The sequence below is a fragment of the Polypterus senegalus genome, chromosome 14 (assembly GCF_016835505.1).
Source record: "Polypterus senegalus isolate Bchr_013 chromosome 14, ASM1683550v1, whole genome shotgun sequence".
NCBI lineage: Eukaryota > Metazoa > Chordata > Cladistia > Polypteriformes > Polypteridae > Polypterus > Polypterus senegalus.
The window spans coordinates 64,220,400-64,247,149 of record NC_053167.1 but is presented as its reverse complement, the minus strand read 5'-3'; the positions used below and the strand labels follow the sequence as shown (position 1 = coordinate 64,247,149).

Here is a 26,750-nt window from a genome sequence, read left to right as displayed (position 1 = left end):
ATTATATAAGAAGAAAATATAAAAAGCTTTATACATAGGATAATTTAAAAAAATAAGTCTTCACAGAGCACACATTGCATACACACTAGAGATGACAATGAAGGCTGTATTTAAGTGGTAATTTTTGATGTCAGCAGAATGTTATTGTTTGTGGGAAAAGAGACCAATAGACATTTGAAACAGTAATGATGCTTGTCAAGGATATTTGTGCATCTTAGGCAGCCAAGTGATCTGAGACTTTGAGGCAGGAGATTCAGTTTAGGTCTGCAAATCAGTGTACCATTCTCTCTTATTCCATTGATGTTTAGTGTAGCACCACATCAATACATTTAGAGATTGGGGCATCTAAAACTTTATCTTTTCCAGTTTTATTAGTCATCCCTTTTTATGTACATTACTCTGTAGTGTCAGGCCATACCAATTACAAATTCAAAATCTTGGAATTGATTTTGTGTGTAAATCAAAACTACTCTGTAACCCAAATAGTGTACTAGGGGTTACACACTAGCGTGTTTCAAAACAAGTACGTACTGTAAAGAGGCATACTGTCAGTACCTTGTCGAGATTCCCATGTTATGTTTAGTGAGAGTTTAGTTAAAAGATTAGTTAAATATTGTTTCTAAATTAGTTAGCTTGGTAATACATTTCATATTTGAAGAAATAATTAAATTGATCAATCATATTGTTGTTATATCTGTTCTAAATCATTAAGTCTTGAAATATAGAACTATGTTCATTATACAGCAGTTTTCCTGTGCCAGTCATACTAGACTCTCCATGTAGTTTTACCTGAGTGGGTTGGTTTGATGACAATTCAGTGACTACTAATAATGTGTATCATTGTTTTTATATCTGATGTCTCTTACATTATATTCAACTTTCTAAAATATTTTTATAACTAATAACATTATTATGTATATCATAATATATTATCAAAAAATAATGAATATTATATCAACAAAAATGTTTATGTTTAAATTGATTTCTTATTATCTCTTCTAACTTCAATAAATGTTTCTGAGTCAGTTATGAAAACAAAAAGAAAAATCAATCTTCTGTATGTTTTAATAAATAAAGATAATTTTCACATGAAAGAAGCTAAATGTTGTATAGTGTTTTTTTGTACTTCTACATTTGCCGAGTACTACTAAGTGTAAGACTGTGCATAGGTGTGCTTAGTAAAGGACTGTCAACTAGTTCAGGGTTGGTCTTTTTCCTTTTTTATGTTTCTTACTGTATTTTCCTCTTGTCTTAGGGTCCCCAGGGGCCTAGAGGAAATCCAGGACCACGTGTAAGTGCATTAATTCTTTTATTGAATTAAAATCATTTTCAGGGTTATCTATGATAATTGATCAAATGATCTGCTCTGTAATCCACAGCTTCATAATCATTTATTGAACATTCAGTTCTTTGCTTCTTGATATTGTCTCATGGTGTTAAGAGACCCTGAAGAAAATGGGTTGATACCAGTGGAATTTTCCAATCTTCTGTAAGAACTTAGTGAATTCTTGTTTTAGATTGGCCCTAGGTTAAACCAAAATGCAATCTACTGTATTCATTGAAAGGCAAGTTTATGCTAAACTGCTGTGTTCACCTAAGAAAATGTGGAACTGAAACACCCTTGTAATAAACTAGATTAAATTTTAATGATCAGTTCATTTTTAATGATGGTACAGGTTTTACATTTTTACAAAGAAAATTAGAATCTGTACCCAAGTGCAGCTGTAAATGTAGATTTGAATAAACCTAGTTGACAGTTCAACTAAACAAACAGCATCACAGCCATGGAAAAGGAGCAGTTAAGAATTCTCTACTCAAAGACCTCCGACACATTAAAGTACAATTGAAATATCAAAGAGATGTTCACTTTTCAGTTTAAAGGAATCCTTAAAATAATGACATGGCAAAGAGGAAAGCTGATTAAATAAGCAGGCAGATCTGTTCAAAACAGCAAAGATAAGAAACTAAATAAACCCCGTAAGGAGTTTTTTTTTCTTTTAACTTTTTCAGTCTTTGAACTCACAATATCTTACTGTAAGTGTTGCATTTCTAAAGTTACATTCTGTTTTGTAAATCCCCTTATTTCTACATCTTTCATTTGGATTAGGTTGTTTTAGAGAAACCTAAGCAATTTCAGTATCTTTCAACAATCTTACAACAAAACAATAATGAATTAACTACAAAATGTAGTAAAAATAGTTTTGGTTATGTAGATCATAAGGTGAAGAAGGTGAACGAGTTTAGCTTATAATACTAAAATATCGTAACTTACAAAATGTCAATTGATGATTTCAATTTATCCAAATGTGTTTTTAGAAAATAAGCTTTTCAAGCTACAGTAAGCTTTGTTTCTATGTATGCAAGATATTATAGTATATAAAATTATTATATAGAAATGGTCATAGTTTATGCAAATTCAAATGTTTTTGGGTAATGACTAGATAAACGTTTTAATCTCAAAGGGAAATTTAGATAGATACAGCAGTAGAAATATAAAAAAAGATATAGACTAACAGGACAAATAATGCAATTGAGCAATAGATACATAAATAAATAATGTATATTGTGCAGAAATTGCAAAATTAACTTAAAGAGTATAAGAATTTAGTTTGAGATGTCAGGAGGAAGCATTGAATTGTCCAATGGTAGATGGCAAAGATCCCCAGAAGTGATTCTTACCATGCCATGGTGAAATGAGCCATAATCAAGTATGAGAAACAGGGATAGTCTGGAGCTCAGTTGTATTAACTGACATATTATCAATAAAAATGTGATTCTATTTTACAATTTAGCAACCTCTTTTTTTGTTTTACAAAAGCATACATAAATGGTGGTATTCATTTGTGTAATTTTTTTATTTATATTTAGGGTCCACCAGGAGCACCTGGCATAACTGTAAGTATGTATAAAAATGAAAACTTCAGATCTTGGATCATAGGTTTTAAGTGTGTTTTCATTTAATTCTTAATTTATACATTCCAATAAAAAATATAAACAGGCTTTACTTTTCGTTTAGAAAGACAAAGATTTTTAATTTAAAAAGGAAAAATAAAAAAAGAGTCTTTCTTGGAAGGAGAACAGGATAGAGAATCCAGTTCTAATTTGAGCAGTCCCATTATTGTTTTTATAACCATAGTGCACTGAATATGCAAATTAACTCCCCAAAAACCATAAACTCTGTAGTAAATGATAAGCTCACATTTGGTAATACATTTAGCAGTTAACATGTTTCGAAATACTTGGTCCTAACAATTAGAAAAAATATACTGGGAACATAAATATTAAGGATGTTCCAATCACTTTTTATAGGGCTGATTTCATGTCACTAAATTATATGAGTCTGATTTTTGTTTTTTTTTTTTAAAACATTAAGCACCTGCATAACCATCCATTTAGAGGCCTTATATTCAATATTAATGCGTTTACAGTTCAAATAAACTGTTTCATTTGTTCATTCTTATTAAGAAAGTTAAGTTCAGTAGGCTTACATTGTTCAGTGACTATAAAAATTTCATAATTAATAAATTTCAATTATTAAAACATCTACCCAAGACATTAATCCATAATTTTGTACTTATTGCCTAAACGACAATAAAATGCTTGTCATAATTACAATCTCAATTCTAGTAAAATAAAATGTTTACACGATGTTTATCAAGACTATACAAGGCTGGCATGCTTAATACGTTTTTAAGTAAAATTAGCTAAGAAACCTGTTGTTTACTAAGCACCAAGAGCACTTTCATCTTTCTGTGTTCTTTTCTAATTCTTCTAATTTCCCGTCCTAAACAAAAGCACACTCATGTTTTAATTAAAGGAAAAAAATAAAACTCACTAAAGTAGCGCCTCTTTTTCTACTGAAGATGGCTTCTCTGTAAGTGGAGCCCTTTCCACTCCATGCATGGGATTAATTTTTTTTCTGTTTATAACTCCACTTTCTTTAATGTACAAGACACTATTTTCAGGTTCTCCCTCTTACTGTCTGCCTTGCTGCTCTCTGTTTACAGGATATGTTCTTAGAATCTTAGAAAAGCAGATGCTGAAAAAAATCGGTTCTTAAGACCAATCAGTTTTTTGAGGCCTATCTTACAAATCACTGTTCAGAAATTATTAATGAATTTTTTGGCCGATGGGCGGCACGGTGGCGCAGTGGTAGCGCTGCTGCCTCGCAGTAAGGAGACCTGGGTTTGCTTCCCGGGTCCTTCCAGTGTGGAGTGTGCATGTTCTCCCCGTGTCTGCATGGGTTTCCTCCGGCTGCTCCAGTTTCCTCCCACAGTCCAAAGACATGCAGGTTTGGTACATTGGCAATTCTAAATTGTCCCTAGTGTGTGCTTGGTGTGTGCGCCCCCTGCGGTGGGCTGGCGCCCTGCCCAGGGTTTGTTTCCTGCCTTGCCCCCTGTGTTGGCTGGGATTGGCTCCAGCAGACCCCCGTGACCCTGTAGTTAGGATATAGCAGGTTGGTTAATGGATGGATGGATTTTTGGCTGATTTCCAACAGCAGTCAACCAAGTAAAGCATGACTAATAAAAAAAAACAAATCACTATTAAAGAAAGAGGCATTTCCGTCATTATTGTGATGATACCAGTCTTTGCTTATAATGCAAAAACATTTGTTACCTTTGCCAAACAGTTATAAATTGTTTTTGTGCACATTTCTCACTCAAAGTACAAACCTCTGAGATATAATTATATATATGAATGAGTGTTTTAATTTTATAGTAATTTCATTATTATCTCATCATTATGATTTTAACTTGGAGAAGACAAATGTCATATGCTGTTAGAACTTTATTGAGATACAACAGAATACAAATATTATTGAGTAAATTATGATTAATAAAATTAAGCAGCATGTCAACATGTTGTCTAAAGCAAGCTAACCAAATTTAGATTGTTTTGTGTTCTAAACTGGCTAAATCTGCATTTCATTTATATAACAAGAAATTTTAAGCTAGACATGAGACTCATACATGTTTATGACCACTTAAGCATTTAAAAACAAACTCCCTGCTCCCTGTTTTAGGTACTGCCTATCTAGAATGTATGGGCTCTTCCAATGTCTTCTGTTTTTTTGGGTTTTTTTTGTATCTTAAAAATTTGAATCAACAGGAGGCTGTCAGGGTTGCATGTTGTGTATCAGCACAGGTGCAGTGTGTTGCTTTAAATACTGCAGCTAAGTCATGCGAGTGTGGATATATGCAGAAAAAACATGCAGCCATGGAGCATTAATTGGGGAATGGATTACCATATATACTCACGTATAAGTTGGGTCTTGAAACCCAAAAAATCAATCATAAAATCAGACCCTGACTTATGCGCCCATTCAAAAATGTGATGCTTAAGTTTTTACATCTTCTTGCCTCCTCCAATCTCGCATCAGTTTCTCAGGCGCATCAAAGTTTTTTGCAGCATGCAGGTACCAATTTCTTTCGCTACTTCAACGACATTTAATTTAACACTCCATCATAGATAAGGGATGCTATCACGATAAAGGTGTATGAGGGTGTGAGATACAAAATACACAAAACAGTGCAAATGTTGCTTTGGAATTGTTCGGGTATTACAGTGTGGTCACGTAGGCTCAATAGAGAGAGAGAGAGAGAGAGAGGTTAGGAGCACATGCTGATACAGCACAGTGCCACACCCACATAGAAAAAAAAGGCAGTGTACTCCATGGTTACTCCCTCAGGTGGACCTTAGCCTATCATAATCTCTTGGACCAATAGCGTAGGTTTTCTGCATTGGACTTATACAACCAACATTATAGAATACCAGAAATTATACTGTAAAATCAAGTCCCAACTTATCCGCGGGAGAACTTATCCGCAAGTATATGTGGTAATTAATGATGTAGGTGTGGGTGAGTGAGTTATGCAGCCATCCCTCATTAGCAGTTCTGTGGGTCAGTGATCGCTAGACCTACACTGATGGAGTTATATAAAGGGTCTGAGTAGAACAAAAGTGGCAATAAAAGATAGAAAAAAGCAAGGAAAGAAAATTAGGAAAAAGGGAGGAAGAGAGAGAGTAAGATCAGACAGTCTGGCCGGTGAAAAGGAGTGGAGGTGAAGCAGTTGGAGAATTCCCACAATGGAATGAGAGAAATAGCACTGCCTTTGGTCTTTCCTGAACATTTAGAGCTAGGGGTCCTCTAGGTACCAACAGAGGTGGCAAGATGAGAGAGCCAGGCTCAGGTTGTCCTCCTCGGGCATCGATGGAAGGTGGTTGGGATGGGAACCATATAGTGGACTGCATTTGCCAGTGCCTCAGCCTTGCTGAGCAAACCGTTTTTGAGTGAGCCGGGGAGATGTGAAAGAGGGAGCGTTAGAGATGAGATGAAAGTGGGAAGTTGATCCTATCTTTGATTTTATTTCTGATTTTACCTGTTTAATAGATTTATTTATTTATTAGTTTTGTCTCCACAGTACTATTTTGTGGGTTATTTAGTTAAGATTTAAACTGCATTGCACCTTAGAGACTGTTGTTGTTAATAAATACACATCTTGTGCTTTTAAGAACATTAATTTTTTGTTTGTGTTCTCGTTTGATCTAGTCCATCTCAGTTGTGACTTTCGATGTCCTTGGAAAATGAAACACCTATGGCTGCAGGCATCTATGGTATCATAGAGGCCAACTACACCTAGAAAACAGTAGCTTACTTAATAAACCAATGCAGCAAAAACAGAAGTCTCTCTATTATAAAAAAAAAAAATCCTGGAAAGCGAAAGCAAGGCGACGATACGTGATCTTCTCGGAAGTTCTCGGAAGACATTTAAAAGACCTGTGAGACAAAAGAGACTTGTGATGGAGCGTCTCGCGTAAACATGAGACTTGGTGCCAAGAGATTGTCCCAGGGTCGTCTCGCGGGGACGTGGAACATGAGATTCTTGCAGGACACGCCCTACTTACAAAAGATATAAGAGCACACCCATCAAAAAACACTCAGATGTGTAAAAGCACGTAGTACACACACATCCTTTGCTCTCAGCACATATAAAGCGTATAAGGACAATACAGAGAATATAGACCCAAAGGCGTTGGAGAGAAAAACAGGCAGATAAGAGATTATGAAAGCAGTGAAATTTGAAAGTCTCAAACAAATGATGGCACGATAGACATGTGGAGAAAGGTACAGAATATGAAAGCAGTAAAATTCGAAAGTATTGTAGCGTCCCAGCCAGGTTGAGGCCTTGGTTTTAAGTGACTGTTCAGTCCGATTGAGGGAGGGCAGAGTACAGCACGGAAGACTGATAGTGGGGTATTGATTGATGCGGTAAGGGGGGGCGAGACCTGGGGGAGGAGGGTTTGGAGAGGGTGCTAGAAAGTTGTGCTTAGGGTTAGGAAGTCGGCGATTGTTCAAGTAAAACTTTTGTGACACTTTATCATGTCAGTCACTACAGTATCAAAGAAAAGATAGAAAAGATCACATTACCGCAAACAAAAGGTGATTAATCATCAGAACCAGGTGTAATTGAAAAAATAGCAGGACAAATCGAGGTCAGAAATAAAAGGCAAAGAGTAGTCTTTTCACATTTGCATCATTCATTGGACAAAACGTGGATTTACACAATAATGGACCACACGCTATGAGAATCTGTGGTCCCGGAACAGTTAAAGCAACGACAAGTTGAATTTCAAAAAATACACAATTCGGTCAGGTGTATATTGATGATCACGGAGAAGCGATGCAAATTTTAACAGGCAAAACGAAAGGTAATATACAGTATATATATTCCGGGAATAACATTACACACCAAAGGAGATTGTGATATGCCATTCATATTAAAATGTTTACAGTTTACCGTGAGAATAGCTTTTGCTATGACAATCAATAAATCACTGGGACAAACATTAGAAAAAGGATTATTTATTAGAGAAACAGAAACAATAGTCACTCACAGGCAGTTATACGTTGCTTTGTGACAATGTGTCTCCAAAAAATATTGTTTTTAATGAAGCTTTAAAGTAAAAATGCAAATAATGAAATTGAAACAATTCCAAAGAAAAAAAAAATTAAAATTGTATATCCGATTAACCAAACACAGGGGTTGGCGAGCGAAACGAGCAGGGGGCAAAGCCCCCTAGTGCTTATAAGAACTGACCCAACTATCCAAACTGACTATGTTCAATGTACATCAAATATACTAATCATCAATAAAGTGTGTAACAGGTCTACTGTATGATTGTTTAATTACACTTCCTTTTCAAATTGTCGCTTGTTATGTTGTACAATTGTATAAAAACGCTGAATTTATTGAGTAAATCCATGAAATATAACAGACCAGTAACAGCGTACTGCACGATAATGTATAGTGAATACTCTTGACTTAAGCATTCATAGTTTTCATCCTCTTTCTCTGTATGTTTAGTATTCGTTTGCTCAGAGGTTGATACGCTTGCTGCTTCCTGAGCAGCTCTTCTTTTCTCCACCCTAGCAGCCTGCTTCTTCTCTTCTTTCATTGGCATCTTTTCATGTTAAAAGAGATTAAATCAGTGTTTGTGTTGCAATTACTTAGTACGGTTTCCTTAATTTTTCACTTAAGCTGGCATTTAAGTCTTCAATCTGCCTCAGGAATGATTTAAGATATAAAGAGGTAGGGGAAGTGACGGCGAAGGTGGTAGGGATGAGAACGGCGCCCGTACACATGCACCGCACAGCCACCCTGCTGGCTGCTGCAGAGAGTTGATTGTACAATAAAATTAAAATAAAAAGAGGAATAACCTTGGATGTCAATCATCTACCCAAAAGGGGATAGTAGACATCACGTAATATATGTGTACCAAATTTCAGGTCAATAGTTTGAGAGCTACAGGTGATTTAAAATCCTGGACAGATAAATGAACAGCCACGGTAGCATATTATATAAGAAAATATTACATGTATTACCAAATATGAATGTTTGTGAATATTTAAGCCCTGTGTAATGTGCAAGAATTGGGTAGATTTCATATAAATTTCAACTCTCAAATGTCAGATTTTACTGACATCTATTTTTATAAAGCCTGCTGACCCTTGGAAGCAGTGCATTTGCCATTATCATATGAAAAATTCATTCTTCTCCATTTCATGTGTGCCTTAATAAAAATTAAATTAAAAAAGAATATTCAAAAGTTAAGGAATAAATGAATTCATTTTTAAAATTACTTTTATGATATTATTTAGAAATGCAAGTAATGTAATGATTCTTATTAGAATAATGCAATGAGGAATGTTCTGTATTCTTGTTTTTTTTCCTTTGGTAATGACAGAGAAAAGTGGATATTAACTCAGCTATTCAAGCCTTGATAGAATCAAATGCAGCTTTAAGACTTGAGGTGAGATGTTCAACATTACAATTGTTAATTATATACAATGCATATGCTTATACAGTACATGTATAACTTGTATGTATATGTGTGTGTATGTAAATATATGAACAGAAAATATTTTTATACTTAACAGTATATTTGTAATGTTGTACACGAGGATACCAAAGAGGCCAAATATCTACAAAAGTGGCGTGTTTATCATAAACATGAATAAGGGTTTGATACAGTTCACAAAATGGTGAACAGAAAATACAAAAGTAAATAGAAGTCTATTATAGCCTGATTACACCAGACCTGAACTCCTGTCTAATCAGAAACATGTACTTGGATGGATCCATTTGTCCATTCAAGTATCCCTAAGCACTTTCTTTTGAACCTACTGTCTCTTGAAATTTCTCCTCATCCTTGCCCACCTCCTGCTGGCCCACACTCTCCTACCAACTCAAGGGTCTAATGCACCCTGACTGTGAGGCAGGTTTAAACTTCTGCTGAGGATCATTTGAAAAGACAAGGATGCTGATACTTTTGCTACAGTGTTGCCCAACTGAGACTTTGTCTAGCGGCACTTGGTGTCGCTCCTTCCTTGAGTCTGTAGTTGCCCATAAAGGGGAAATGCTGTGCTGCTAAAGATGACTGGGCAGGTTATTATTTTCAGTACTCCACAAGGGTACCCTTGAATGGACACCCTGGACCCAACAGTGTTGACCATTAGTACACTGAAGGAATTGCTGCTAAAAATATGGCTTTGCAGTCATATGTGAATAATAAATTAAAAATCAGTCATTTTAAGCAGTAATGGCCTTGATACTGACTGGTAATATCTTGGCTATATTTTAAAATCAGTTGAATAGTATTCTGATTAAAAAAGGTATCTTTCTTGCAAAACATGAAAATTTGTGGGTGATTCCAAACTTTTGAACAATAATCATAGACACACACACACACCCCACAACCATCTATAGAGGCATCACAGCTCCCAAACCCCCAAACATAACTGCATCAACACAGTCCCAAGTTCAAATAAAGTACTTTTATTGAACAAAATTAATTTTTCACAAGCTCTTTACAAGCAGTTCTCCTTCTTTATTAATGCTTTTCATGCATCTTCTTAGTCCTTCTCTTTCTCCTCCACTAATCCCAAATGAGCTTTATCTGAGCCCACAATGAACTATAACTTACCTGGGGGAGGCTGACTAGCTTCTTTTCAGTCCAGATCTGGAAGAACTTCCAGTGCGTCAGCACTGGCATCAAGAACACTTGGGTCAGATGGAGCTTCACTAGGACAGAGGAGTGTCCTTAAGGTACTCCGGCAGGACTGACCATTGAGATTACAGTTCCCATGCTGCTGTGCTGGTGTACAAATGGGGGCTTCACTAGAGGGATCCAGCCACCCAGCATTCAGGAGAAACACGTGTGTCAGGGAGGCCTTCTCCCACTGCCCTTTTGTTGTGAAGGAATGGATGGATAGATAGTGTTTTCTTACCTGGCCAGGATACCAGTCTGACCATGCCTTCTGTGACAATACAGGATATATTATTCACTCACAGTCTTTTGTTAATCTTATCTCTTTAAAAGAAAAAAAATATACACAAAATCCAAAATGAAAGAAATTATGTGTGCCCTTCTAAAGTTGAATAGTTTTCTCTAGCTGTACATTTAAGTCAGCACTAAAATAATTTGGTCTACATCAATCTAGTTAGACTTCCTCAATAGAACTGTTTATCTATTCATCTATGCTAGAGAGCCATTGTCTTTAAAGCTTAATGTGCTCTGGCAGGGGTAGCCACTTAAACTGCCCAATGTTTACTTACAAGTGCAGTGGCCATTGAAATACAGTGGTCTCCAGGTTATTTGTCTTTGCCAATCGTAAGCTTTAGCATTAATACACTGCACTAATGATACAAGGCTGTGACTTAGTAGGGAGGTTATCACCCACTTCCAGGCCTCTGGAATGTAATAAACTTTGCAATCATTTTTTTTTTTCCTTCTTATCAATATTTTTCCACATCATGAAAGTGACTTTGTTCAATAGACATGCCTTTCGTGTCACTGGCTTATGGTCATCATCATATGTAAGGGCAAAATACATGCCCACCATTATCTACACTTTGTTATAAATAGAGTAAAAGTTCATTGGCAATGAAACGTGGATTCTCAAGCAGTTTCATGTTTGAATTTAGATTTTCTTTTTGCCTTTTTGGCCTGCTTATTGAAGTCAAGTTGTATTTGACCTTTTGCTAATCATTTGTCTTTTCTGTATTAAAAGCCCAGCTATGTTTGCAATTTGAAAATCTCCACCACTCAAATAACTTCTCCTGTGTATCGATCCCTTTCCTTTTATAGAAAGTTCAAGTCAGATATCTCACCATGGAGGTCTTGGGACCTTCAAATGGAGCATTCCGCTGTGTGTTACCTCCTAGCTAACAACTATAAAAATTCCATTGTATTCATCCAGCACTACTAGTCGTCTGTCCAGCCCATCTTCTCTTATTGTTTTATGGGTAACGGTACACATACCTATACTTCCCAGTAGAGCCCTATTTAGGACATGAATTTCTACATTAAATTCTCTCTCTCTTCCTCACTCTTCCTTTTTTTCGTCTTGAGCCATAAATCTATTCCTCAGTTTCCAAATCCTTCTACTTTGTAAGTCAACTTTTGACGTACATATTTTATATATAAACGTCTACGCGTGGAAATGTATGTGTATGTCTGTCTGGCCCAGAAGTGTGAGGCTACAGCATGAAGCTCAAAGAGCTGGTGAGGCAGTACCAAGTTAGCAAGTTGGAAGAAGAAAGAAATACGAGGCTACAGCATGAAGCTGAAAGAAAGTGACTTTGTCGCCAAACTGAAACTGCCAACAAAAGGCAAATGAGAGAGAAACTTGCTTAGCCGCTGACAGACATGGGTGGCGAGCACATCCACAAAACGAAACCACCGACTCTGCATTTCAATTTTTTTCTAACGATTTCAATAGTTTCTAGGAGCCCGGACTTTTTACAGCACAGGCTTACACAGCTAGTAATATATAAAGCCAAAGTTTGCCTATTACATAGGGAATGGCTGCAGAATAATGGTAGTGATATGTAGAACAATTTCCCACCAAACAATTTTAGCCCATTTCTATTTAGGAAAATATGATCAGTGTACAGTGTAGAGACATCAAATGCAGTGAATGAAAAGAATGTTGTCAGTGCCAGTGTTGGATATGATTCATGTAAATTAATATAATACATGTAAAAATTAAGTAAAAACCTTTGTCTGTAATCTTATCTGATCCCTTATAGTACAGTGATTACAAAAGAAAAAGTTCTATTTTCCATTTAGACCTACAGTTATGTTAATGCTTTAACTATCATGTTTGCTGGTTTAAGTTAACTAATAGCTCACAGAAGATTAGCCTCAGTTTGACAGTGGCATGCTATTTCAGTGTCATTCTATTAGAATTCTAGTGTAATGGTCAAATATACAAATAAGGGAATGTACCCTCTATCTTTTATGCACTTCTCTGAAAATCCAAAATTGTACTTTTGATTTTTTTTTTTTTGTAGGATGCTACTGTCATAAATAAACTGCATTCCAATCTGTTTTATTTTTTTCTTTTACACATTTTATCATGGTTCAGAGTTACCAGAATACTGAGATTCCTCTACAAGATCAAAGTTCAGACATCTTCAAGACTCTTCATTACTTAAGTAGCCTAATGCACAGCATTAAGAACCCTCTAGGCACCCAAGAGAATCCTGCTAGGATTTGTAGAGACTTGCTGAACTGTGAACAGAAGATGTCAGATGGTAAGCACTGCCCAATATGTTTTTATTCACCATAGAATAAAATTATACCATAATAATATTGCATAGTTAAACATCTAAAACCATATATTTACTGTAGTATTTTTAATTTCTTGTTTGGTTTATTCAGGAAAGTTTTGGATAGATCCTAATTTAGGATGCCCTTCTGATGCCATTGAGGTTTTTTGTAATTTTACTGCTGGTGGCCAGACTTGTCTAAGTCCTGATTCTTCTACCAAGGTAAAGACTATATCACAATTTAAACTGTATTTTTAATCGTTTTACCTTTTTGCACCACAAGTATGTGTTTATTGAAGTTATTTTTACATTAGCACAAAGATTATTAAAACTTTATTAAACCCGATGAAAGTTACCATTAGTAAGTAAAAATTAGGAAACCATGAAAAAATCAGGACTTCTAGGTTGACAGCACACATTAAGCCTCACACAAGTCATCTTTTAACACATACTGCATGGGTATAAAGGTGGCATACCTAGCATTTGGAATAGGAAATGTATACTGTATATGTGTGATTTTAAAGAATTTGATTGGTCAGCATTCTAGTTCAGATTACTACAAAGGCATAAATAAATGCCTAGATATAGAAAGATTCTTCTGTTGCTCTGTAATATGCACCTGTTTCTCAGGTTTGTATGCTTTAATATTCCGTGCCTTGTGATTGAAAGGTAAACGGAAAACTTGTAAGTAAATGTACAGTAATATTGTTCTCTTAAAAGCGCAGTTTTTTTCTCTCAGTTCTTAAATTTGCAGATGGTTTAATCTGACCTGGCATACTCCATAGTTGATCGTTTTCATTCCTGATTTTTTTTTTACTTCAGACTACCTGTTATTTTTGTAGTTGGATTTGTTTTTCCTTTTTAATATATGTAAAAATGAATTGAGTTAAGGTAAATGGACCTCCTTTAAATTTGTAATTGTATGTAGTCATTAGTAGGCTCAATGCTGGCATTTTTTGTATGACGTGATGTCTGCATCAATACTGCTTGAAAGCCAGACTGATTCCTCATAGAGGGGAAAACAGACTGAGGTTCTTTATTTGGCTTTTGCTATCTGATTGTGGGTAAATTATCGACACTTGATATAGCTCTTGGTTATTTATGTTTACAAATTAATTTGACTGTACTGTTAACACTTAGGAATAAATTGTTTTTTTTCTTATAACACAAGTACAATGAATTGCTTTAGAAATATTGCAAATGATTGTCAAGATTAGAGAAAAGTAAAGTCTGTACCTAACAAGTATCAAGAAGATCGGTCCTCCTAAACTTACACTATCATGTACAAAGAGGCAGAGAATGCCTCTTTTTCATTTTGCGTAAAAAGAATCTTCTTAATAAGGTTTTTGATACAGTTTTGCCTCGGCTTTATAGTTTGCATGTTAAACTGTTCTTTTGGTTTATGAGCAGTGTTGAAGCTAATGTTTATACTCACAAGGTGTCATGCAAAACAAATGAAAAATTTAAGCAACAAAACATAAATTACAGGGAAACAAACATTAAAGTGGCTGTATAAGTGAACATGAACTGGCAGGAAACTGAGTTGATAAATACAGTACACTATCGTAGTACAGACGGTAATGAATAAAGAGTTGATTCAGAAAATCAGTATTGATGTTATTTATCACGTGCAAAGACTCCATACAGGTGATTTTGATGAGCTTGAGCATGTTATACCTATGAATTATACTAATTATAACAGTATTTTAATAATGGGATATTAAATCAGTCATATGGATGTAGCAACTGATACCCTAACAGTTGACCTTTTCTAGATTACTGAAATCTTTTGATATGAAGCAATATGTGTTATTATTACAAATATGACCCTTTTCTTGATTTAGTTATTGCACTTCATCTAGACATTAAGGCAATACAAATAACTGATGTAGCCATCTTTTATCATTACTGTCTCTGCCAAAATAATGCTTTTAAGAGGACAGTCTCTAAATGAAATGTTACTGTATAGAATGCTGTTGTCTTCACTGATGCTTCCTTCTGTTCACTGACTATCCTCCACTATATAGTTTTGATCTTCAGCAGGAGGTTTATAGATTTCATCAATGTTGTTGGTATACTGAAAATTAAGACACTCTGTCAAAGCACCCGAGCTGGTTTACTATGATATTAAAACCTAAAAAAGAATATAGAGGGGGTGGCAAGGAAATACAGACAATTCAACCCGTACTGACTGAAACAGGTAGTCAGTTAAAAAGAAAAGGATATTGTCAAAAAACAAGCAAAGGTTGATATTGGACTCCAGACAGAGAATCTACAAAGCTAAAGCAATAACCAATGATCAAAATCAAAAATGGTAGTAGTAGTTACTAATGCCAGGAGTCACAAAAATAAGAGTTGTAAGTATCACGATTTTTCTCCAATCTATATATATAATTGACTAAGTCGCCTGACCATGGGGTACGCACGACAGAGACCATGGGATACGCACGACAGAGCCCCGTCCACCAACTCTAACCCGCCTCCCGCATCATGTGATACGCACGACAGAGCCCTGCCCGCCATCTCTAACCCTCCTCCCACATCCACCCTCGCTCTCGAGGCATGCGCACTGCCTGCTCATGTGCCCGCATGAAACACCTCACCAAACACAGCCTCAGTCGCCTTCGTCTCTGCTACACCTGCACCTCTGAGCCACATTGACTTTTCATTGTTATTTTCGGTTCTGGCTGCTTTTCTATATATATAATCGACCAAGTCGCCCAACCATTGGGAACGCACGACAGAGCCCCGCCTGCCAACTCTAACCCTCCTCCCGCGTCCACCCTCGCTCTCGAGGACTTATCCCTACCGACGAAGTAACTTTGACCAGCGTTGACTCCATCGTCACTGACGATCATGCAGATCAACTTTCATTCCCTGAAGAATTTAACAGTCTTACTCCCACTGGCATGCCTCTGCATAAACTCAAATTTAAAATTGGTTCAGTCGTCATGCTTCTCGGAAACCTAATGACAGCAAAAGGTCTCTGTAACGGCACTAGTCTTTCTGTTACCAGCATTCACTCCAATGTACTGGAGTGTAAAACATTCGCAGCTGCTACCTCACAAACTGTCCTTATTCCCTGGATTTCCCTGACCCCATCAGATTCAAATTTGCCTTTTACTTTTACACACAGACAATTTCCTGTTAGATTGGCCTTTGCAATGACAATTAATAAGGCACAGGGCCAAACTTTAAAAAAGATATGTCAGTATCTGCCAAAACCAGTTTTCAGTCACGGACAATTGTACGTTGCTATCTCCATAGTTCCATCTTTTTATTCACTCACAGTCGTATCCTCAAACCCACCCCATTTGGACAACTGTGTCTTTTAGGAAGTGTTCAACCATCAATAAATAATTATGCGGCGTATACTACGCCGCGGGTTGGCTAGTCTTATATAATTTAGGAACGCATCCAATGACCTTTAAGAGGTCACACTGATGATATCACCCATTGCATACTCCCAGTGCATCATGGGATACATTGCAACAGCAATCACCATGAAAGCCATCCCAAAATGGATGTGCCCACTGTAAAAATGGTTGGAAAAATTAATAGTGTTTTGTCAAAGCTTCTCATCACAAAATTAATTACAAAATTATATTCCTTGGGTGTGGTATCCCCCAGAGAGATGTCGGAAGGAATTTTAGTGCCATTTTATCCATCCTTCCAAAATGCAAAATTAAATAGTTACAGGAAGTATTAAATGCTGCTGCTAGAATTCTTACCTGCATTAGCACTGAGGACCACATTTCTGTTCTTCTTAAGCCCCATCACTGCTTGCCTCCTTCTTACAAAATTGATATTAATCTTTTTTATGTTTTTAATGTTTACATGACTTGGCACGTTCCTACCTCAGAGATATGATTGTCAGATTGTGTTTGTAGTCTTATCAGATAATTGTTTTTGTTGTACTTGATTTTTGCAAAAAAAGGCTATATAATATTATTATTATTATTGTTGTTTTTGTTAAATAATAGCAGTAATAGCAAAAAAGCATGTCTGGGTTAATTCACAAATAAAATACAGTTCATGTAAAGAATGAAATATGTTGAATTCAATTAAACTATAGTTCATATATTAAAATGACAAATGCTAATAGACAACAGGCAGAGAAGCAGATTACTAAATAAAGTAATTTGTTTAGCATTATGAGTCTACAAATGGTAGTAATCTGCTATTCGAATTCAATGGCTACAAAGCTGCTAATGGAGCGAACTATTAAAAAGTGGAAGACAAAATACATTGCACAAACAACAGGGTGCTGTACATGCTAGTCAATTATGAGACTAAGTGTTTGTTTAAAGCAATTTAACAATCACATTATATGGATAAAAACATGTTTATATTTTAAGATTTCCTCCATACAAAATTAACAATTTCAGTTACTAATATAACAGTATCATTTGTCACAGAAAAATTTTGGGAAAACCTCTCCTTAAAAATAAATCCCTTCCTCAATGCACAGATTCTCTTCCCATAAGCCCAGAGATCTATGTCACACCTCAGTTGCTATTTTCGTTTGCATGATCTCACACTTGCCGGACCTTGGAGATATACAGTTCACAGTTTCAATGCACTTACATCCAGTACTATAGGGTCCACTACTTTCTATCAGTAGTTCCTTTAGATTTCACCCAGGTATGATTATCGCTGAAGCTTAATGCTGGAGGCATCCCACCTCAGTCCTAATTGATCCACCCAAGAAAGGAACTCCCAGCTCTCAGCTCCTGGCAGCAAGATAGAGCAAATGTGCAAACAGGAAAACAGGTTCAGTAAGTTTTAACCTTTAAGCATTATCCACATGTTTAGTGCCATAAACAAAGCAGAGTGTAGCAATTCACACCATACAACCTGGATCATAACAGACAAAGATTAGAAATATATCCAGTATGGTTTCCACGTGATGCTTGTTTTGTGATCTTATATAGCAAATAAGTATTGTGTGATCCTATCCCTATATCAATAGCTTCTCATGCAGGGGCCTTACTTTATATATCTTGCCTCTCCCTAAAGTTTAAGTTTTATAATTGTAATTTAATAAGTGGTTCAGAAAATATAAAGTTCTCTATAGCAACAAAACAGGAAAAAGTTACATTAAGAACACAACTGAAAAATGAACATTACTATAATAGTTTGCTCAATAAGAGTTGCATCTTTTACAGTAGAGGGCTATTTAAGTTTTGCTCTTTTTCCCTTATCTTCAAGGTGCAACCAATTGTGTCTGTTTCTTTTAGTGCATTCTACTTGAACATGAATGTTTCAGTGGCTTTCTTTCTCCTGTCACCTCTAAGTTAATTCAGTGGCACCTTGATTGCTCCTGTTTCTATAGACATTTTTCAAAATCCAGACCATCTTCAGTATCCAAAGGTAACGCGAGTGATGAGGAAACAGTGCACGATGAAAAGGGAGCCTCTTCCTTCAGCATTAAGGAGTGCATTCAGATTGAAAGCTCTCATATGGCATTTTTAGCTCCATTTGGCTGTCCATCTGTAAGGGTTACTTGATATATTGGGTCAACATAAGTAGCTGCCAGCAGGATGTCATATCTGCCATTATACACACATTAGTCTTGTCAGTCATAAAATATTTTGGAATGAAACTGATGATCTGAAAAAATATCACTTGGCTTTTATATTCTCCCTCTTTTGAAATAATAACATTGAGCATACTTGGATGATGTTCTAGTTTACACTTCAGATTTGATGCTCTTGGTGGGGCTTCTTTTCCATCACCAGAGTAAGTACTAGTTTTGGGCCCACAAGATACTGTTTTGTTTTCTTTTGTAACTTTATACATATAAAAGTTTCATTGTCAGTGCGTGAGAAATGTTCATACATTACAAATTTTCTTTATACTCCCTGTGCCATAGTAATGATGCAATGAGAGGTGCTGCCTTAAATGTTCTTCAGTACAGACTACTTGGTGGCTATCCCCTTGATAGCAGCGCCAAGATGGGCAGAAGGGGCCACAGCAGAAATGCAAGCTAAAGTTATTGAGTGACACTGAGCACCACCACAGCTACAGGTTGTACGCACTGTATGTTATATGCACATTAGAGCATAAACAAAACAGAATTTTTGTAGCATATAACGTTTTTGTTCATATTGAAAATAACATTACTTTCAGGTTTTATTGCACATTATAGCCAAATCATTTGCACATTTCCTCAGTTCTTGTCTGCCTTAGAGTGAAAGGCACTAGTCATACCCCACAACATTTATTTTGAGCTACATGGGATCCAAGTGACGATGCACACCTTCAATGCACATCTTCATTAGCTATCACCTTATTGCACAGTATACAGGTATGAAATGATGGATGAACATTGCACATTAACAATAGCAACCAATCATTATGGAATAGCACTGTCTATTATAAAAGCTGCACAAAACTGGCATATATTAAAGCTGGATTTCAGGGCAAGGTCAAAGTGAAGCTGGAGTCGTACTTTGTAAGCTTTCTGGAGTTGGAGTCGGAGTTGGAAGCTGTTTTCAATGACCCCACAACTCTGAATGTACATAATGTGAGACTGCATTTTGAAATTTCCAGATTTTACTTTGAAGCTTACAAGTAAATCCAGGGTGGCATGCACTTTACTCTTTGTAAATATTGGTTAGTGAAGGTAATGATATGTTAAAGTGTTCTTTATATTGTTTTAGATTTAATTTTCCTTTTTTTCCTTTGATCATTACTTGAGTGTATGTTGTAAAATCCAATTTCATATTAATTGTATCACTGATTATTTTCAATGTCAGTTTTCTATTTTAATTTTTTTTCCTGATACATATTTTTTGACATGAAAGTAGACTGATTTTGTCAATATTTTTTTTCAATATATACATTAGTCAGTACAGTCTCTCCTTACATGTATGAAATGTTTATATTTTCTTAAAGGATATGTTTGGTATTCCTTCACAAACATGGTGTACACTGTATGTACTGTATCTGCCATGCAAAACTGCGTTCTAAAATTCTATGTTCACTCCTGGCATTTAGAATGGAACCTTATGGGTCTCAGAGCACCACCAGAAAATAAAAGCTTAAAAACTTACAGAGTATGTCCATTGTTCAAGCCAGGAAAGTTATAAAGCATTGACTTGTGTCCTGAAATTACAACATACATTGTAAAATAGCTTTACATGTCATTTTCAAACAAAAAGCACTGATATTATAAGATTCTATGATTTTTAAAGAAAACCAGCTGTGCACAGTACCTCTGGGCTTGTCTTCATCCTCAGTAGCCTCTCACCCTGGGATGTGGTTTCCTCTCAAAAGACAAAATCACACTAAACTGTTCCTGCCAAGTCCTTGGTGTTGTGTTGATTTACTTCCGTATTTTCCTGACAATTACAAAAGCAAGTAGAAAATATATCCTTACTTGTGTTGATCAGCAAACTTCGCCAAAGCATTATACGCAGCAAATTTGCTGTATTTGTGTTCGCTCATGTTCATCAAATTATTTACTGATAATTTGGCCAATGTAGGTGAACTTTTTTTTTATTTTTAGCATTCCATAATGCGTTGTGAGGCCAGCGCAACATCCCCCGGAGCTATAACAGCCAACATTGCATGGGACCACTCCCCGGGTATATAATGCTGATTGTTTGTATTATAGACTAGTTATGACGTTTGCACATCTCTCACTACGTTCTTTCTTCTTTGATCACAGAGGCACAGTTGCGCAGTGGTTGGCACTCTGAAGAGCACACAATCATGCTCACAGTATCACTAGTTTAATGGCTGCCACACTGCATATTTTAACTCTGGGTTAGCAGAGGAAACTCATGAAGATATAAACAGAATATCCAGGCAGCTGGTGAACTACTATATCATAAGTTTTTTTACATTTTCCATGGAAACAAATATTATAAACTGTAAAGCGATAAAAGCACATTAGTACTGTGTATAGTAGGTGAACTCAACTTAAGGAGCTTAACAGATAAATAAATAATGCAGGTTCTCAAATTTTATTTTTATGTACAGCATAAATTACAAGTTATCTCTGCTTGTCACCAAAAGGGCAGGTCGATCTTTGAGTTCCACGTCAATATAAGAGAAGGAGGCGCATGCCCTACACCTGCCATAATTAGCCATGTGGAGAATGAAAACATACCATGAAAGATTCTGACGCCCCACCCTCTCCAAACACAGGAGACTTTGTGAAATAATAATAATGAAAGATTTATTACTATTTACATGATGTTTTTACAAAGCATCAGCACAGACAGTTTGGAGAGCCTTCAGTGTGAATTAAAAAAATAGAGTGAGCCAGCAGCATCAATCATGACACGCCACTTTGAATTTTCTACCTTTAACTCTTTTAGAGCTGTTTTTTTTCCTTTTCTCCTAGGGCCTAATGTATTTCTAAAAAACTCAGTTTTCTGAAAAGCATACCAAGTAATAGCTTCTCACATATATCAACATAAAACATCTGTTGCTGCGTGCATTGCTCTGTGCGATACCATGGCTATGGCAGGTACATGGGCAGTGAGCTGCTGCCGAGCTGTTTTCTGAAAATCACACAAAGCAATAGTTTCTCACATAAATCAACATAAAATGACCTACGTATTTTGCTGACTGCTGACTATGATTTCAGCATTTCCACTTTGTTTTGATGAAATTTACATTTGCGTGTCTCTGACTGTATTCTTTCTTCTTTTATCTCACAAAGGCATGGTGATCCAGTGGTTGGCACTGCTGCCACACAGCTTGGTTCGCCTTTTTGGCAACAGTAATCAGTCCAGTATAGTTAGCAGATGATTGTACCTTTATTATCCAGTTAAATCTAGTTCATTTGGTTTGTCCCCATTGACTTCAATGCATTTCGTCAAGTTGAGTAATATTCGCAAGCACTTCTGTCATTTTTCCAAACTCGAGGTGAAGCAAACACCGTGGAGTTCGTTCATCACTGGTTCGTACCTCAAGAAAAATAGTAGCAGGCATATGCAATAAAATGATTATTTCCAGATCCCTTTTATCATCACAAACATTCATCAGAAGAGGGAAAGAATGTTTTCTTAAATTGAAAGTTTTGCAGCTTCAAAGTGGACATATTCAATTAAGCTTTTGGATGTTTAGTTTTCATTGTACTCTGTGCCCCATAGCTCCCATTTTAAAATGCCAGGATGAGCAAGATACTTTTAAAAATATACAGAAAATGCTTAACATTAAAGCACAATTTTATTTGGCAAATGCATACAGTAAATACCATGTTTTTGAAGAAATAACTTTAATTTAAAAAATACCAAACTTATAATTTCATTTGAAAATGTAATTAATGATGAATGCTAACGCTTTCTGTGATATTCTAGATGAACTTTGGAATAGGAAAAGTGCAAATGAACTTCCTACACCTTTTGAGCTCGGAAGCCACTCACAGTATTATTATCCACTGTCTCAACACTCCAGTATGGAATGTCACAAATCCAAGTCATCAAAAGAAATCTGTCCGCTTCAAGGGTTGGAATGGACAAATATATGAGGCAAACAAACTACTTGAACCAATGGTCCTAAAAGATGAATGCAAGGTAAAGTCTACGTTATTCAATAAGATGTCATAATAAAAAATAAAGTACTAGACATTTGGATGGAGAGCTATATATATTATATTCTGTACAAAGAGCACAGCGTAATTTAGAAAATCGACATTTATAACTACATCCAGTTTAGTAGCATGTCCCAAACAAAATGCCAACTCCTTCTCTTCACTTCCCTTTGGCTCTCTGTCTCTTTATTATGAAACCTGCCTTTAACAACATCACCTTTGGCTGTTACCCTTTCAAACGCTGCTCTTTGATCATAAATTGACCCTGGGCTGAACCTTAGGATTAACAGTAAGTGTCAAAAAGAAAGTAACAATCCTTTTCAGGCAGATAAGAGTACTGTAAACTGTCCCTAACGGTTCACTAAGCCTAAGCCTTGCTAGCTCAGCACTAGCCTTGCTATATCACATCTGAGGTTTCTTCCAGACTTTAGCTAGATACCCTAACATCAGTTTAAATCATCTGCCTCCCTAAAGGATCCAAAAAAATAACAAAATGCACATCCCTTAATAAATTCTCTGTCCTTTTTAAGATCTAAAAAATCTATAGCTTTATCATAAACCACGCTGTGAAATATCAGATTGATCTAACAAACTTTTTGTAAGGTAACAAGTGACATTCCAAGAAATGACTTCATTAAAATATCAGTTGACAATAGGCTTCCATCTTTTCAAGTATCACATCAGTTTTTCACCATGATGCCCATGATCCTACATATCCTTCTTCTAACCAATTTGCCGTTTGATTCTGTTTCTAAGCTTGTGTTTCCCTCCCTTATTCAATAACTCTCTTTGTATACACTGGCGTGCAAAAATTTGTGCACTTTTCCTTAAAATGTCTGTTACTGTGAATGGTTAAGTGAGCAGAAGAGCTGAGCAATAAATGGCATAAAGGTAAAAGATGACATGTTTCTTTTCAGCATTTTATGCAAGATTAGGGTATTGTTTTGTACAATTGTACAGTGTTAAAAGGAAAGGAGCACCATGTAAAAGTTTGTACACCCCAAGGTATGTGAGGTTTCAGATAACATTTACCGAGGTCTCAGACCTTCATTAGCTCATTAGGGATATTGCTTGTTCACAGTCATCATTAGGAAACCCCAAGTGATGTAAATTGTAAAGCTGATAAATTCTCTGACTTCCCAAACCTTGTCTCAACAATCTTAGGAGCTGCCTAGCACTCTGAAAAATGAAACTGTTGATGCTTACAAAGCAGAAGAAGGCTACAAAGAAGATAGCAAAGCGTTTTCAGGTAGCTGTTTCCTCAGTTTGTAACGTTATTAAAAAATGGCAGTTAACAGGAGCAGTGGAGGTCAAGTTGAGGTCTGGAAGACCAAGAAACTTTCTGAAATAACTGCTCATTGGATTGCTAGAAAGACAAATAAAAAAAAAAACCCATTTGACTCCAAAAGACCTTCAGGAACATTTAGCAGACTCTGGAGTGGTGATGCACTGTACTACTGTGTAGGGCCACCTGAACAAATATGAACATCATGGTAGAGTTGAAGAAAAAAGAAACTTTCTTTCATCCTAGCCATAAAAATTCAGCATCTGAAGTTTACAAATGAACAACTAAACAAGCCTGATGCATTCTGAAAATGAGTCCTGTTGACAGATGACATCAAAATAAATCTTTTTGACCACAATGTGCAAAGTTATGTTTGGAGAAAAAAGGTGGCCAATTTCCAGGAAAAGAACACCAACTATTAAGCATGCTGTCGATCAATCAGGGTTTGGTCTTGTGCTGCAGCCAGTGCCACAGGGAACATGTCATTTGTAGGGGGAAGAATGGATTCAAATAAATACCAGCAAAGTCTGGAAGAACACATCACACCATCAATAAAGAAGTTGAAGTTAAAAAGAGGATGGGCCCTAGAACAAGATAATGAACCGAAACACACCTCAAAATCTACAATGGAAGACCTCAAGAGGCTCAAGCTGACTGTTTTGTCATGGCCCTCATAGTCCCCCTTTTCAGTCAGGCGTTTTTAATTTTTTTGCCATTTGGTACCTTTGAATCATGGAAATAAAAATGTAATCTTGTTTAAAATATTAAAGAAATGTGTCATCTTTAACTTTACACCATGTGGTAATCAGTTCATCTTCTGCTCACTTAACTATTCCCAGTAATGGACATTTTAAGCAATGGTGCCCAAGCTTTTACATGCCACTGTGTTTATGTATTCATTTGTATATACGATGTGTATTTGTACTGTATATACATTCATTTGTGTCCTTCTTCAAATACTGGTTCTTGTGGGATAGCAGACCATCACTGAAATGTATTTGTTTTCATACAGTACCTGTAAGAATTATTATTGACATCCAGATCATCATTGGATTAAAGATTTCCCCTTATTTATCTTCAGTTCCCATGTTAATTCCAAAACATTCTGAATTGTTACTTCTTCCAAATGTGTTGCTACTCTGTACCTTACAGAATGTGTTAAAATATTTTATGTTGAGCAAATATAGAAAGTGACTTTTCTAGTGATAATAAAACCATTTGTATGTTTGTATCCTCCAAATGCAGATTCAAGACGGCAGCTGGCACCAAACACACTTCCTATTCAGTACTCAGGACAGCGTCCAGCTGCCTATCGTGGAGATTCAAAGACTCCCCTCTCTCAAGTCTGGGCAAAAATATCAAGTAGAAGTTGGTCCAGTCTGTTTTCTGTGAAGCATTCAAAACTACTTGCAGATTGTGGAGTGAAACATTAAAGTTGCTTTCTTTTGTTAAGAAGACACTTTAAAGGGATCTTTTTGTCCTCCTTGTCCAGGACAACTCATCACACACGTCCATATCTAACAGAGCTTGTCTTGTACATATAAGGACTTCTCAGGAAGATGCAACTACAATGAAAAAACTTAACGGATGCACAGGAATAGATTATATATTTATAAGTGTGTATGTAGAAAAATATTTAAAGTTGAAATGATATATTAAGTGCTTCCCTTCATAGCTTTCTAAGACAGAGCATCACTGCAGATGAAACGTTCTTGATGTGCTGCAGCTCTCTGAAACACAAACAAACACTGAGGAAAGCACTTTACGCGCACCCACATGAGCAAATTAGCACACTCATCCTGTTGTTCTTCATCGATCCTCGTGACGACCTTTGTCCTTATTCATCTTCACTGATGGTGCTCTACCTCCTACGTATTTTTTACTTTTTTCACCACTGGTGCTATAGATTACTACTTTGTGGTTTATAGAATGAACAGATTTTGATGTACTGTATGGATTTTTATTTCAAGATGTATGTACTGGTTACATCATGATTTCACCTGTTATATAATTACTTTTTAAAACAGATTTTGAGCATCTATTGCAATAAGATTTTATTTATATAAATGGCGGGGTGGGGGGACGGGTTAGCTATGTTTTACTTGTCATGTTTGATTTTTGGTTGTTTGTTTTTTCAGATTTGGTTCACTAGCACACCTTTCATTGTGCTTGCAGGTATGACAAGCACATGCTCTACGCCTATCCAAATATTTTATTGTGTATAACTGTTACTGTGTATTATGCTGATTCTGTTAAGGGTACTAAGTCAAGACAAAGATCTACAAAACAATAATTACTGTGTATATTTGGACTTTTTTTGTTTTTTTATATAAATTCCAATTAGTTGTAATACACAGTAACTCGAAGGTATACGCTTGGTCTGCCTCCTCCGCTTAAACTTTAACGTGAGAGGTGTTAGCCTTAATGGCATAAATTCTAAAGGTGAATCCATGTGATTTTATCATTGTGAACAGGCAGAAGGAGACAGTGAAGGTTATGAGGTTTTGGCCTGGTGTCTTCTGCAGGACATGCAGTCCACGTCTGACCTCATGTTAGTCGCCATTGTATTCAGCTAAACATACGTACAAATACCTTGTGGACAGAAGAGATGCCAAAAGAAAAATCATATCAAATAATCCGAAATGTTCATTAATATAATAAAAAATATTCCTAATGTCTACTACAACTTCTTTCCCACAAAGTCATGTTAAAAAAGCAAACCAGTGCTTTAGTATCATATTACCATGTAAGACGATTGGAATCGGTGTCCAAGGCTAAAAAAATATGAGCACTTATCCTG

The 26,750-nt window shown here is 36.1% G+C and overlaps 1 protein-coding gene across 2 annotated transcripts in view; it reads left to right on the top strand.

The window, feature by feature from the left end:
- LOC120514245 (collagen alpha-1(XXIV) chain) overlaps positions 1 to 26,253 on the top strand; it is a 327,082-nt gene extending 300,829 nt beyond the window's left edge. Inside the window, exons 54-60 of one of the 2 annotated variants that reach the window (XM_039734521.1) lie at positions 1,256 to 1,291; positions 2,869 to 2,895; positions 9,247 to 9,312; positions 12,932 to 13,100; positions 13,228 to 13,337; positions 22,433 to 22,648; positions 25,196 to 26,253. In XM_039734521.1, the coding sequence (XP_039590455.1) occupies positions 1,256 to 1,291; positions 2,869 to 2,895; positions 9,247 to 9,312; positions 12,932 to 13,100; positions 13,228 to 13,337; positions 22,433 to 22,648; positions 25,196 to 25,342 (771 nt within the window). In that variant the 3' untranslated portion in view covers positions 25,343 to 26,253. The remainder of the gene's footprint in view (positions 1 to 1,255; positions 1,292 to 2,868; positions 2,896 to 9,246; positions 9,313 to 12,931; positions 13,101 to 13,227; positions 13,338 to 22,432; positions 22,649 to 25,195) is intronic. The other variant, XM_039734522.1, reaches the window with a different exon arrangement.
- Positions 26,254 to 26,750: the final 497 nt, after the last annotated feature.